This window comes from Anneissia japonica, unplaced genomic scaffold (genome assembly GCF_011630105.1).
Source record: "Anneissia japonica isolate Jap-2015-1 unplaced genomic scaffold, ASM1163010v1 scaffold287962_len325480_cov183, whole genome shotgun sequence".
NCBI classification, from domain to species: Eukaryota; Metazoa; Echinodermata; class Crinoidea; order Comatulida; family Comatulidae; genus Anneissia; species Anneissia japonica.
Window position 1 is genome coordinate 97,743 of NW_022732702.1, and position 16,377 is coordinate 114,119.

The following is a 16,377-nucleotide window of genomic DNA, read 5'->3' on the forward strand; positions in this document are numbered from 1 at the left end:
GAAGTGGGGGATCGATGATCAGTTGAGGTCGCTAATTCGCAAAATATGGTGATTTTAGGTGATTTTTAACTACTTGACCGTGATTTTTTTTTGGGGGGGGGAAGTCATTTTTGGGGAAGTTCTCCCTCCCCTAGATACGCCACTGTCAATACTTTATTTGTGTGTGTATCGTAATCGGTCGTGTAGCGAATAAAATGTCTGTGTAACTACCTTAGTCAGATCAACACCCATGAACACATACCGCTAGAGGTTGAGTAAAGTTTATGCACTTATATAGGCCTCTAGGACAAAAACAAATAGCAGTCAAACACTCAATCCAACTTATAATACTGAATTAAAATACCTCAAAAATGCGTTTAAAACTGAAAACAAAAATGAGCAAATAACCATTATCTTGATTGATTTTGACTGATTGATTGAATTTATTCGACGTTCAATATGCACAAACACTATAACAATTATTTGAGAACAAGAAAAGCAAAATTAATAATAATAATAATAATAATAATAATAATAATAATAATAATAATAATAATAATAATAATAATAATAATAATAATAATAATTAGACTTTTATAGCGGTCTATACCATTAAGTCTCAGAGCGATTTTCCACATTATTATTCAAGACTGTTCTTATTATATATTTGAGGTACACATCTACAAAGAGTTACGGTAAGGCATTTGTTGTTCATTTGCCTATTTTGCTTATCCCTTTTTCATTTTCAATGATACATACTCTGATATTTGATTTGTTTAACTTAATTGACATGGCTGGTTTAAAGAGAAGTAGTTGAATGGTAAAATCCGTTGTCTCTCAGTATAAAAAAGATGTATTTCGAGTGTATATTATAATACATAATGTTTATTTTCTTTAATTTGTATGTTGAGTTGATTTTGAAATAAATGATTAAAATGAAATGAAATTTTTAAATGCCTTCTTTCTTTTTATGTTGTTGAATAAAGAACAGCATTGAGCTGAAATTATCTTGTATAAGACCCAATAAATCGTATCGCATTTATGGTTCGGGAGAAGAACCCCCTTTTGTAGCAAACCCCCTCTTTAAATTTCCCAAAAAGTCCTCCAACCCAACTAATGAACTGCAGACCCACCCAGACACAGACATTTCCAAACATATCTGTTTTATAGCATTATTTAGAAAGCAAAATCCTCTTGCTTTGGGGTGGGGGGTGGACCCGACGCCCAGAAACCCCCCCCCCCCCACACACTCCCCACTCCTTGCAAAAACCTGGCTACGGGCCTGGATCGTATCGTACGTCCAATGACATTTAGGAACTTAAGATATCAATTAGTACGCCCTCTTTGGGTAACAAAGCACAAGCTTACTATTGTTGTGGTCCTACTGTAGGCCAAGCAAACAACGCCGCCGCAATCGCTACCAACATCAATCACAATCGGGAGGGGCTTGGAATTATAAGCTGCCTCTTGGGTGCTTGCTGACATTCCGTTGATTGCTATATAAATATGGTTATCCGATAAAAGAAATGCTGCATAGTGATAATGATTTAAACCAAATAGATACACTTGTTACCGATTTGTCGTATGAAGACTTGGATCAATCGTCTAATAAATGTAAGTTAGAATTTATCGGTCACACAGTAAAAAGCCTTACTGTAGTTTAGGCCTAGCTAGGTCCTAGGAGATTCCGATGCTATCTCTTTTTTAGGGAGGGGTTTTATTTACTGTAGGCTACTCTAGGCAAACAAAAAACTATTAAAAATTGTGCTAGCTCTTTCGTAGGTCTACTGTTTGTTAAGTAAGTTGGCCTAATACTTGGTAGCTTGGCGACATTTTTTGAGAGTTGTTTCCCTACCACATTTTTTTAAACAAATGTTTTATTAAGTGATAATAATAACAGTCTTTCCTTCATGAAATCTTAAAATTTTAAACCTTGCCTAGATTACCATGTTGCTTTTCAGTAGTCCTACATAGGGCCTACTTACTGCAAGTCGATGCACTTTTCAACCAAGTTCTTGGAATAAATAGTTGCCAAAAAGAAGGTGTAAATGGAACTAGCGCCTCAATCTGTATTATTTGTCAACAATCTGTACAGTTTATGCTTGTCACCGGCCAAAGATTGATAAAGTTTATCAATGATTTTTAGCTATCAAACACTTCGTCACTCATATCACGAACTAACACAATAAAAGTAGATTGTGTTTGTTCATGAAAACTAAAAAAGTGCGTCAATATTACGCGCTGTTGTTTCTGCAGACTTGGTGTCATACAAAAAGGGCTTGTCAACCAATACAAGCTTATTTTGACATGCGTTTTTTTCACAAACTAACAATTCTACTTTAATTCTGTTAGTTTGTGATGTGAGCGTTGACTTGAAAGTTGTAATTTTTAAGGAAGATCCTTTACTTTTTATAGGCTATCATACTTTATGGGAAGTCAATGCTTAGCACAGAACGTGAGCACAGAACCTGTTGATTAAATGCAGTTTTCAAGAAAATTAAAGCGTGAAAGGGCTGTGTCGAGTGATAGCCATCATGCAGACACCTTGTGTGCAAAGGATAGTGCCAGCTTTTGGTGAAGATCATGTGAAAAATAGCATCAAATATCCAGATGGTGAGTCGCATAGGTCAACAACTCCACCCTTACCCCTCGATTGTGAGCCGCTTTCCCACCAAGTTGCAGGCCATGTTCACGGGAAAGGCAAGACCAAAATTGGTAGGTTGCTATCCACCAGTAGATTTCATCCATTATAAATTTTTGTGTATTTAAATTTCATGCTAATGGTTTTAATAGTTGGTGAGCAAAAACTGTACCTACTGTGTAATACATGCATCATTTGTCAGATTTGTTCCCCATTTTGTAGTGTGTGTCCTTTTCCACTAATTATCTCTGTAAAGTGATTCTTTTGCATATCATGCTTTCTTCTACAACCATTTCAATTCTTATTTTAATCGATTTTTCTCTTTAAAAAAAATGAATGGAAGTATGTCGAAAACTTCAAGACATCAATTTGTTTACTTTCCATTTCTTGCTTTCATATAATAAACCTTTGTGTTCAAAACCTCCAGTGCTGAACTCAGCTTCATGAATGATGCTCATTGTCTCTTGAATTATTTTATTTTTATCACCACTTCCTCCTCCTTGCATTCTGAGAGAATCCAGGTAGTGGTACGTATACTTTACTTAGTTTGTATATACAGTAATTATATATATATCCTGTTATAATGGCAGAGTTCTGAACTTGGTAAAATGCATTTCAGTAATTATATCTTTAAATTTCAGTATAAAATAGAAACTGTACCATTTCCTGAGTGCAAAGTAATATATACAGGTAATAAAAGAAACAAATAAATAGCTGTGGAATATTAAAATACAGTAATGTAAACCTTGAGAGGATGAAGATTTAAGTGATAATGTCATCCTAATGTGTTAACATTTTTTGGGGGTCATTACAATTTGTTTTGTTTTTTTAACCTATTTAATTTCAGTGCGTAGAGTTCTTATCACGCCATCTTAATCTCTCCGCCACACAGTGTAGCTCACGCAACCACGTTGGACCGTACCACTTTACTTAGAGGGGAATGTTGGGCACCTAATCACAAATAATAAATGAAATAATATTGTAACATTTTTCTAATGTCTTAAATTCATTTTGGTCAGTCACTATATCTGATATATATATTTTATGGTACTGTATAATCAATAAGAACACTGTATAAAAAAAATCAAGGAGACAATCTTAGCCAAGACGCTCTATACTATAGTTAGAATTTAGCAAGCCTAGGCCGCCTTTGCCTACATGTATAATGGTAGAGTCCATCGAACCGGCTAAATCACGCTGCAGGTTTCGAAAAATAACTGAACTTTTTTAAACTGCTTGTAACAAAAAACTAAACGCTTAATTCTAACTATGTTTACATATTACAAATCAGCAAAGATTTCTCTTACTTTTGATACAAAAATGGTAAACTTTATGCAAGTATTAGCTGAGAAATCGCTGTTTTTCTGTCAACTATACACCAGCACGAGCGAATGCACGAGCCGCCTATCGGCGAGAACTGCCGCCTATCCTTTACCATTAGTCGATGTGTGTCAGATCGAGTCAATGTCTCTAAAGAAATGGGCGTTCCGACGAGACCTCTCATCCAATCAAATTTATTTTTAGCTTAACAGACAGCTTGATTAGTCTATTTTTACATACCGAAACAGCCGTTAAAATCGGCCCACTGTTTCAGAAGTTAGAGTGATTTTTGTAAACATGATCGCAAAATTGTGTGAACAGATAGGAGTTAATACACTGGGCGATCGCCAACTGACTTGGCTTAAAAAAAAAGATTCCGACGACACCTCATTGATTTTAAAATTGAAAATAACATGACATTATAGCTGAATAAATAAGGAACAAGTTTCAAAAACAGCCAAAAATATCGGTCTAATATTAATGAAGATACGTTAAAAAAACTGCTCAAAAAGGGCTGATTTTCAGCGATTTCTCACCGTTTGGCGATTTCGGGCCGGATTTTTGGAACACAAAACAAATTGTAATGTTCTCAATAATTTACAATATACCTAACAAATTCATGTTGTCCATAAAACAATCCACCCACAACTGTTTTTATTCCTGATGAATAACTGAATTGCCCTGGATGTTAGACAATGTCTAGTCCTTTTAGCATTTACTTCCATTATACTGTATTTTTCTCTATTTCCATTTTCTGTAATGGTTGATTTTTACTCCTGTTGTTGCAGTGTATTTAGTGATTTTTATGGCTTTAATTTGTCAGGCAGTGGTTATACAATTTGCTGCAATGCCATTTGTATTGTTAAGTCCAAACCCTCAAGTTTATAATGTATGTCAATCACCACGTCATTCCGGCAATACTTCTCTTCAGCAGTTCTTTTCATTTTCCAATTCGCTACCTTAACCAGACATTACTGTAAATCTCCTGGTGATGTTAACTCCAGAGTTAACTTGAACCATTTACAGTAGACACCACACCCCCCTCATCTAACCTGGGCCGTTGGAACCACACCGGCCGCGTCGGCTTTGGCTGGACCACTAATACTCTATTGCTTTTCAAATATTTACTTATACCTATGAATGATATGAATTTATTAATAATGTTAGCATCACATTGTCTTGTAATATTATACAGTATTTAAACAAAAAACCATCATGCGCTTGTTCCTGTATTGCCTATGTACATTTCAACTTCAACATTTCAATCCTTAATTTTAGTAAATAAGATTGATTTTGAAAATGTTTAGAGATATAAATTAATTTAAACCACTAAATATCTAGGGGGTTTGAGTCTGCCAATATTGTTATCACCACACAAATGTATACTGGTCAACCCAGCCCTGATTACTTGCAATTAAAATTTAAACGCCAAATGTAAACCCCTAACAATGTTGGGGGTTTTAGCTGGCCAATATTATCATCACCACACAAAGGTATATGGGTCATTACTTGTTGCAATTAAAATTTAAACTGCAAAGTAATGGACATTCATTTTTTGAAGTATGCATGTGCTGTGCTATTTTACCGCAGGTTTCTAAGGGGGTGAGGATCCAACAAAATCATCAATTCCAGTGCAATGCAAAGCAAAGCAACGATACCGTAACTAGATTAAATATGCCATTGATTAACGCTATAACCAGAACCACCGTATTTTTGTCCAGGGCTTTTCAGTACTGTTAAAGAATAAATACAGAAACCCTTAGAAAATACCAAATACATGCTGATTGCTTTGTTCCTGCACCCTGGTCAGGGCCCTTTACCCTTTATATCAGGTTGGACTCACTTCAGTCTGCATTAGTGTACTTCTCCAAAAGTTAAACCATGCCACCACCATCAGCATCATTGCTATCATCATCACCATTGTCGTCGTTATCATCCTCGACACCATCATCACCATCCGTATCATCATCATCGTCATCAATATTACCACCATTATCACTGACATCGCCATCATCACCGTCAAAGTCATCATCCTCTCATCATCATCATCATTTTATATTTTTCTTGACACACAGTATAAACAAAGTTTCCACAGTATGGCTTCTGTAAAACTAGCCACATTCTAACATTGCGCCCCTCAAACCTTCACAGAAAAACCTGGATCACCCTTGAATCTTAGTGCTCTATTAGGTAGGCCTATGTCTTTATCACCTGGTAGATCTGTCCATGGAGGTTTACCTACAGTACATGGGCTGTCTGCCATAATTGACTAAAATTAAAGCGTAATCGGTATAAGGCCTAAGCAAACACAGCTTTAAATAAGAAACTTTTAATAATTCAAAGATTGTACAGTACACAGCACAACTGATCTAGAGTGTGACAAATAATTCATTATTGCTTCAGTCTGAATTTGGCAAGTAGACCCAAGTGGAATTAAAATTGTACCATCACTATGTTATTCAAAACTCTACAGTAATCATTCATTTGTAGCCCTATTCAAAACTCTACAGTAATCATTCATTTGTAGCCCTATCTCCAAATATAATGCATCGAATATTGCATCCTGGGTATTCGCAAAATTTAATTGCATATTGTTTATATTTCACAATAACCTGCACGCCTTGTAAATATAGACAGTCACTGTTATTGATTATATTATGTTCGTTAGATACGCCACTAGCTGTCTAGGGTATATATATTTTCAAAATTTGTTAAGCGCCCCCCCCCCCTACTCTTTTTATAATTCCCGGACAAAGATCTTATAAACACAAGATGGCATTCTCCACGATTTACGCGTAACAAATAGAAGCGTCAATTTGGCACAGAAAAGTAATCACTTTTAAGAGAGGGCGTCCTAGTCATTGCCATGGATCTAAGATAGGGTGTTAGCGTTACACCAAAGTTTGTTACCAAGTACGTTATTGTTGATTGTTCTAAAGAGAGGGCGCATTTCAAATCGGACGCTTCTGTTACGCATAAAAGTAAAGTCTCGCTGTGTACGCATGGTCAAAGCAGTCAAAGTTCAAAAGTTTTCACTTTTACAAGAGGGCGGCGTACACTTCGTTATTACAGAATTTGTACACGGAAATTGCGGAGAATGCTATTTTGGGTTTATAAGATCTTTGTTGCCGGATCACTTGCAAAATGCTTCCGACAGCTATGCTGACACAGCATACTGGCTGTCCTCCATGATTTTGCACGATTGGAGAGAGGGTGATCTACAGTATTTTGTTTTCCAACATGAACATGTAAATAAAATTTTCAGAAAGATTTTAGTTTAAATTTTCAAAAAATAATTTGAAAAATAATCAATTTTAACTATATTGTCTTTTACAGCAGATCTAATTAAAATGAAATAAAGTAATTGCAGTCCTGTATTTATTTCTGGGGAAAGAAGAATACTGTTTCATATTTTTTCTTAGTAATAATAAATATCGTGCTGTAATTTTTGACACAACCACACCAAAGGACTGATTTATCTTCCTTTATCACTTGCTTATAACAGATTTAGTAAACCTTGATAACAATGGACCACCCTTCAACAGGAATTTATTCCTTAAACCTAGCTATGTGCCAATAAATGTATTTTTATTTGTACTGTACATAATTTGGTTAGGGCTCTTCATAAAATCTAAGCACTCACTGAGTAGATTTTGAAAGTGTTATGTTAAATAATAACATTATAATAAAGTTTTAATGCACTTTGTTGTAAGGGATTTGAGAGAATTTGCTGTAATACTGGCCATACAGTTAGTACAGTACTACTATAGCTTTTCATTTTAAACATATAAAGTACTTACTAGCTATGTTTTAATTTTAATATGGTAAATATATATATATGCAGATATAATGGTAGTTCCAGAAAAGAAGATACTGTATATTGAATACAAGAGATTAATTTAATACTGGCAAACTGTAGTACATCATAGACAGATCCATAATTTTTTCTGTCAGGGTTAGAGATGTTTTTCTGATGCTGTGGAGCTAGTGCCCCGTATTTTTGCTAGCACTGGATCATCCACTGTACTTTTGTGGTAAAGCTTTCATTAAGAACACGCAAGATCTTAATACCTGGTACTTTAATGTGTTTTAGGGTCCGCAGTGGAAATAAGTTGCTTTTTTGTACTTTTCTGTGTTTTTATCCTAGAATGTATTTTACTTATAATTACTTCAGAATGAATAAATAAAAATAATAAATTTAATATTAACAGTATATGTTGAAAAATTATACAGTAATGTCTATTTTTAAAGGTAGTGTTCATTGATAATACATTCCTGTGTTTGTGTTCCTTTTTCACTTCCTTTCTTCTTCTAGCCATCAAATTTGATTTTGAATACTGTAGATGTTTACAACATCTTTAAATTAATAATTATTTCACAATAAATATAGTGGTAACTTTCAGTATGTTTTTGAAAAAGAACACCACAACCAAGCTTATATTTTACTTTAGATTCATTATTATTATTTTTTTGTTATTAAATTTACTTATTATTATATATTAGTATATCAAGAAATTTTAAACCATAAATTTACATTTCTGTACCATGCTTTACATTTTACGTTTGACTACAGCAATTTGTAATAAAATGAAAATGGTGGAAAAATGGATGCACACATGTTACATCTTGACAAGAATTAATTTAATGTGTTTTCACTTTTCAGGAATGCTCCAATACAAAGATGGAACGATTCTAAAACCATTTCAGCGTCCGAGTCGTGGGCAGAGAGAGGCGGCATTCTATCACCGTGTCTTCTACCCTGATCCTACTTTACATTCAAGTGTTCCCATGGACACGTTGCAGACATTTATACCTCGTTGCTATGGAACCGTTGTTTTTAAAGAAGATCCAACTTGTATCCTTTCATGATTCCCATGATTTTTGTGTAATCATCAGTGAAGGGTTTTCACACCTGCAATGTATATGTATGCATGGAGTGGTATTTATATAGTGCATAATACCAAGGTCTGTATGTGCTGAGTGAACCGAATAGAAAAAAGGGAAAAACTTAAAACCAAGATCTATCCTTAGAAGCTAAAAAAAAAACAACTAAAAGAACAACTTGCATACAGTACAGTAGAACCTCGTTTTTACGTACCCCAGTTATACGAACCCTTGGTTTTACGTATGCCTCGTATCGACGATGGCGTCATCAAAAACCCCGAAAATATTCAAAACAAACGGCCCTTTTCAGAGCAACCATAAGTAAAAGACTATAACAATAAACTATAACAATAAACAAACCATAATGAAACGTATTTTCATTAAACAGCAATGTTGATTGAGTCTAATACCGGGTTGTAATAATCTAAAACCACGTGAACTGAGTGAGATGAACAACTACCGATGGTGCTCAAAATAATTGCTTTCCTCCTTAGCTTCGTGTGGCAAACCATGGAAAAATTTGCCTGGTTGAATTTTCTACACGAAGCTGAGTAGGCATAGTTTCGTACACGAACGCTTATTGGTTGGCTCGCACAGTGCAGTGCACATGGTTGCTGTTTCACGTACACGAATGCTAATTGGTTGACTCGCCCAGTGCAGCGCACGTGGGTTTAGTTTGTCTCAACAGGCCCAGACAACACCACAGCTCTGTTGTTTAGAATGGGCATGAAGGGAGATTCCCAAGTTATACCTTTGTTGTATAGGTAATCTTACAATATTTTCATGTTCTTTAGTTAAATAAAAGATATAAAGTGATGAATTAATACACTAGACACATGGTTTTATTTGAACACTTTATTATGACATTGTAAAGTGATGAATAAAAACACTAAACACATGGTTTTATTCGTAGGCCTAGAGGCTAGGTCTAGCCTAGCTAGGCAACATTGAGCGTTATGTACGTATTAGGTCAAAGGTTACCAAAAATGTAACCCAACCTCTATTTTACGAATTCCCCGATTTACGTACGCCCTCCGGTCCCGTACCGTACATAAAATCGAGGTTCTACTGTATATACAAACAAACAACAACACATATGCATAACATTTAACAATGCATGACAATTTATGAATTGAACCATAACAACAAAATAAAATAAACGTGAATAAATATGAAGCAGAATAACAAAATAGCAAGTGAATAATGAGGAATGGAACCCTTTTAAGAAGACAATGCTGGATTTACATGATATAGTAGTTGTTTGTTGAACGAAGGCTGCTCCCACTGAATATGCAATGCTTCCTTGATTTTGAGGAGCTGTGTTTGTAAGAGCAAAGTCCAAGATGGAAAAACAATTTTCATTGGTCATTTGTTTGCAATGATTGGAGGTGTTCAGGTGTTTAAAAATGTGGGATTTTTTTCCCATCCACTGTTAATTGTTCCCACACGTGTTGTGACAGCTTGTTTTGCAAACATAGCAAGTACATCCTGTACATACAAATTTGTAAACAATGCACAAGACTATATTAGTACTTTAATATGACCACAAACTTATTCTTTATCATTTTATTGCTGCTCACTCTCCACTTTATACATATTCACCCAAAGAAGTTCACTGTGTACAAAATATGAAGTTGTGTGCACTTTCATTAGGAATGTAGAGTATTATTAACACTATGACGTGTTTTATATTTTAAACACAGGGAACTTCTTTGGATTAATTATACCATAGTACAAACAAGATGTATTCAATCTCTTAAAAATATTGGAGGCCTTACTTACAAACACAGTGAACTTCTTTGGGTTAATTATACCATAGTACAAACAAGATGTACGGCATTCAATCTCTATTAAAATAGTGGAGGCCTTACTTACAGTAATGTTTCTTATCTACTGCATTGATACATTTAATTTATCCTGTTTGAGAACAAAAATGAAGTGGCTTTTGTTACACTAGTCTTAAAAGGGAAGTAGAAAGATGATTTTTTTTTTCTAAACGAATACTTATTGGATGTTACTGTTCTAATCCAATCCGTATAGACAATGCCTCATCCTCCAATCTCTTGCAATCACTATACCTTTCGAAACTATTTATGCTGATGACCTTGATAAAATATAAGAGTGTAGCATTGAAGAACTTAAAAATACTTTACCAATAGTTACTGAAGAACTTAAAAAATGGCGTCTTTCCGTTAACAAAGAGAAAACCGATTTTGTTACCTTTCAAATAGACGATGAGAGAGAAACTGAATGGAAAACTCACAAATTACTTGGTTCAATAATTAACACTGACAAAGACATTGAAAATAGAATTACTCTTGCTAACATTGCAATTGATAAATACCAGAAAGTGTGGAAAAACAGTAACGTATCTTTAAAACGTAAAATATTAGTTTATGATGCACTTGTTGTTTCTATTTTTTTGCGTAATTTTTCAAGTTGGGCAACAACATGCAAATGTTTTGAAAAAATTGATGTATGTCATCGTAAACACCTTAGGAAAATCTTAAACATACATTACCCAAACATTATCAGCAATATTTCACTATACAAGATCACTAATACTGAACCACTTTCAAATCGAATAAATACAGTAGATCCCGATGGAATATGTTAGGTCACGTCTTGAGAACCACTGAATTTTCACCAGCCATACAATCACTTAAGTTTTCACTTACATGCAATGCTGAGTTGGTAGACATAGATCAAATCTCTTGATGCTACTACAAAACGATTTAAGTCAGCATAATCTAAAATTAAAAAACTTAAAAAGATCTTGAAAATCTTATGCAACTTGCCGCAAACAAGCAATGTTGGACCCTGCAATTTTTAAAGTGATCAATTTATTTATTTATAGTTAGTTTTAAAGTATGTGCAACTTATTGAAATTGTTTTTCTTTTTCTCTTGTATCATTGATCAGAGATGTATTCATATATTTTTGGAAAACAATAGTTTAATAATAATAATAGACAATGCAAAAGTGGTGTTCTTTTTTTAATTGTTACTGACTTTTCTTTAACTTACTGTACTATAAAAAGTGTACTACCTCAAACTTGAGGACGTGACTAAGAAATATAGAAAACCTTGCATCATGGATGTGAAAGTTGGATGCCAAACATACGAAGACAGTGCCACCCAATTCAAAAAAGAAAATGCAAAAATTAAATATCCAAATATGCTAACAGTGGGCTTCCAAATATCTGGTATGAGGGTAAGTATAAATAATCACAAAAATAATTGTATTGTATCTGTCTCTTATACACATCTAGATGTGTATAAGAGACAGGAAGAAGCATTGTATTACCGAAATTAGAAGAAGACAGAAGCATTGTATACAGAAATCACTACATTAAGTTGAAAATTAAAAAAAATCGATCAATAATACACTGACACATAAAATCTAAAAACACTGAGGCTTAAATTGCTTAAAAAATAAGAACAAAATACTGTATTTTGCTGAGGTTAAATGTCAAATGAGGTTTTCATTTATTTTTTAATAGCAAAACTAACATATCTTATCTGTACTTTAATATGTGCAGTAAGTACTGTAGGTGTGATTATGTAATTCCCTCTATAATACAGCACAGCAAAATACCTCTGTACAATAATAATTGTCTATCTTTCAAAAGTGTAAAATAAGAAACCAGCAAATAAATTAAATACTGAGGCTGGGCGAAATTTTACTGGTTCTCATAAAAAAAAAGTAGTGTAATCATAATGACAGCACATCCAGTTGAGTTTTGGAGAGGTTGGTGATGTTTTTATGCATTTATTTAGAGAGAGAGAAAAAAAAAATTAGAATGTACAGTAACTGCAAGCAGATTGTTGTGCATACAGTATAAATAACCAGAGGGAGAATTGAACTATCATTTATTATATATAGAGAGTTGATCAGTATCTCATATGGCTGTAGAGCTTGATATACATGGTTGGTAACCTTTTCATCATGAATGATTGGCCAGAGTTAATGCTGGCTTCATCTTGATGATTAATTCCCAGGAATGGCATGTTTGACAGTATTGATGGTTGAGGGCTATTGATAGATCATGCATGGATCTAAATAATAGTTTTAGTTTAATTAATCAGAGAGAGAGAGAGGCAGAGGGTTTTTGATGATGACGTCATTAGCTTCTAAACTTGGACCTGGTGGAGGTACAAGCAATCTGGGGCGTAGGGAACAAGTTTTGGAGAGAAGCACCACTGAGGTACAAAGCACCAAAGGAATTAAGGGATGACCCCCTCCCCTCACCCCCACTCTCATTGGCTGAGGCGAGGCTAGTGTCAGCATGTCCTCATGCATTTTTTTTTGTTATCAATTGTTGCCCATTTCTGTTCAGTCTGCAAATATAGTTTAATTTTAAAAGAATCTGAAAACATTTTTATTTTTGGATTTTTCTTTACTTTGTGCCTTTGATAAGTTTGTGTTTGTGCCTTTGATAAGTTTGAGTTTGTTTGTGTTTGTTAAGTTTGTGTATTTGATAAGTTAGGAATTGGCTTCTATATTAAAGTCAGACTCCGGAGGAAAAAACAATTTTGATTTTTTTTTTTTTTTTTAATTTTCTTATTGACTTGTATCATCAATAAAAAAATACATAAAGAATAAAAATGCAGGTTCTGAAAAATAACTGCTAGTATAATCGAAAGGTACAAAAGGTCAAACCCTAGGCTCAGGGCCCATCAGAGGGAATTAAATGTCAGGAGCAAATTGTATTCATTAAAATAAATCCACCAGTACACTTAAATATTGCATGAGATATGCATCAAGATCAGATAAAAAACAGGGTTCTCACCAGCATTTTGGAGTGGTGGTCGGCGACCACCCCCACCCCAGGGGGCGTGGTCGCCGACATCAAAACTTCCTCAACCCCCGGCTGACAAAATCAGGTTAATCAACAACTCTCTACTCCTGGTAGTCGTGCAACGAAAGTATTTTGTTAGCCTACGTTTTTTCCACTATCAATTGCAAAAACAGTGGTGTCGGCAGCCTAAAAATACTGGTCGGAAATGTTGAGTGCTGGACGGGCCCGAACACCGCCGACCAGCGTGGTGAGAACCCTGAAAATATAATACCAAATATATTTATGATCAGTTCAATATACATTCTACTAATACCACAGTACCATGGTTTTCTTTTTTCATGGAATCAGTGTTTATCCAGGCTAAAGATGAATAACCACTAAATAACTACCCAATACCACAACATACATTTAACCTTAATAGTGACCTTTTAAGGTCTTTTAAGTGTTGGAAGGTTATGAGTATACCATAGGGGTATAAAAATAATACCTCCATGTTTATACCATATAGAATCTGTGGTAATACCATGGTTACACTTTTAATAATATGTTGTAAATGTAGTGTTTAAAAGAATTAAATCTTTTCAACGTTAATGTGGAATAAACTGAAAAGTCTGGGACCCTGTAACATGCATATCTTTAAAAACTAGAGAAACTTTTTGTCTTTTAATATTAAAAAAACTAAATCTTGTATCTAACAATACTGCTGTGATACTGCAATCTTGCATGGTGGTGAACTTGCGCAAACATTTATAGAGTACAGTACTACAGTCGTGTCGTCACGACGCCAGACGGCACCCTCTGTTGTCAACAGATGTTGGTTACTGTTTATTACGCCTGAATGACTTCATAGGCTTTCTGGAATAGGCATTTTAAAATCTAATATTTTACCATCAAAATGTACTAAAAACACAAAAGCTCTCATTATATTAGTTATCGAACACACATTTAATCATCAATTAAAATTTACAAAGAAAAAGTAATTTATACAACATCTTAAGAATTACGTTAGAAATTGGGATCAATGGTTTGTCAGTGGAGAAAATAGCGTCGAGTTGAACACATTTTGCAACGATAGCAATGGAGTAGTATCACAGATTTTTTTCTTTCTACATTTTTTCTTCTATATATATACTGTATTATTAACCAAAAACATTATTATTCTAAAGCGCCTTTAAGAAATCAAAGCGTTGTACATTAAAGCGTCATTCTTCTGTAAAGTGCCATTTTCCAGTCCCTCTGATTTAATGTAGTATACATTTTAAAATATTAAAGGAAATGTTATTTTTATTGTGTTAATCTTGAACATATTTGTTAATGGAATAAGTTGTTAAATATTTTAAAAGTAATAAAGTGCCATTTTCCAGTCCCTCTGATTTAATGTAGTATACATTTTAAAATATTAAAGGAAATGTTATTTTTATTGTGTTAATGCAATCTTGAACATATTTGTTAATGGAATAAGTTGTTAAATATTTTAAAAGTAATAAAGTGCCATTTTCCAGTCCCTCTGATTTAATGTAGTATAAATTTTAAAATATTAAAGGAAATGTTATTTTTATTGTGTTAATGCAATCTTGAACATATTTGTTAATGGAATAAGTTATATATTTTAAAAGTAATAAAGTGCCATTTTCCAGTCCCTCTGATTTAATGTAGTATAAATTTTAAAATATTAAAGGAAATGTTATTTTTATTGTGTTAATCTTGAACATATTTGTTAATGGAATAAGTTGTTAAATATTTTAAAAGTAATCGACATGCTGCTTATTTTTCAATAAAAAACCTCCAAAGTTGCGCACTATGCATGTCCCGATTGGATTTCTTAAGAATTCCTAATGTCATAATTTGTAAAATAAATAACCTAAATGAATAACTATACCACGAATATAATAGATGTTTTACAGATGTAAAATTTAAAATGACATAAATAGAACTATAAGTACTTAAAATTTGACTTTTTTAGACTAAAAAAGTTTGTCCCTAAATTGTCATCATCTCCGTCACAATACTTTAAAATGCCATTATACTGTTAGCAAAAATAACATAAGTTATAAATCAAACCATTTTGGTTGAAGGGGACCATACAGTAAGAAACAGTCCATTCTTATACAGTTAAACCACCTATAGCTGAAGAATTCATGCATTTCTAATAACAACCAGAAAAGTACAGATTCAGCATCATCTCCGAACACTTCAAAGTATTTATTTATTATTTTTTTAGAAAAAAATTATATATACGATCAGAACTGTGTCATTTTCAAAGTGCACACTGCGATACACTGCATATGGCACTATATGATCTAAAAAGTTTAATTTCTTTTCTCCGTCGCAGTCATCTCCATCACAATTTTACTGTGATGGTCTTCTTGATGTTTTCTTTCCTCAAAAACGAATATGAAATAAAAATGATAATTGATCTGGTTTATCTGGTAAAATCAATCAATAAAAATTGCACTTACAAAATATCACAAGTTTATATATTATATTTCTTTCTTTTTGGTATTTTCATAAAGGGCATGCAACCTTATTTATAATTTTGGACCAGAGTATGAACATGTTTGCACTGACAATTACCCAGATATTAAACAATATTACGTTATAAGAACAGTTACGTTAAGGCCAACTCAGACAGCGTCGGCCGACACAGCCCGACGCGATTTGTTGTCGCGTCGGGTCTGTGTGAGTTGAACGCAGACGCGATGGTGTGCGTCGGGGGCAGTCGCGTAGTAGAATATTAAACATGTTTAATATTT

At 33.8% G+C, this 16,377-nt stretch overlaps 1 protein-coding gene across 1 annotated transcript in view; it reads left to right on the forward strand.

Annotated features, from left to right (window-relative positions):
* The first annotated feature begins 1,348 nt into the window (after positions 1 to 1,348).
* The window catches only part of LOC117115760 (inositol polyphosphate multikinase-like), a 20,448-nt gene continuing 5,419 nt past the window's right edge, over positions 1,349 to 16,377 (forward strand). The window contains exons 1-4 of the mRNA XM_033259689.1: positions 1,349 to 1,593; positions 2,395 to 2,694; positions 8,604 to 8,795; positions 11,864 to 12,036. Coding sequence (XP_033115580.1) covers positions 2,514 to 2,694; positions 8,604 to 8,795; positions 11,864 to 12,036 — 546 coding nt within the window. The 5' untranslated portion in view covers positions 1,349 to 1,593; positions 2,395 to 2,513. The remainder of the gene's footprint in view (positions 1,594 to 2,394; positions 2,695 to 8,603; positions 8,796 to 11,863; positions 12,037 to 16,377) is intronic.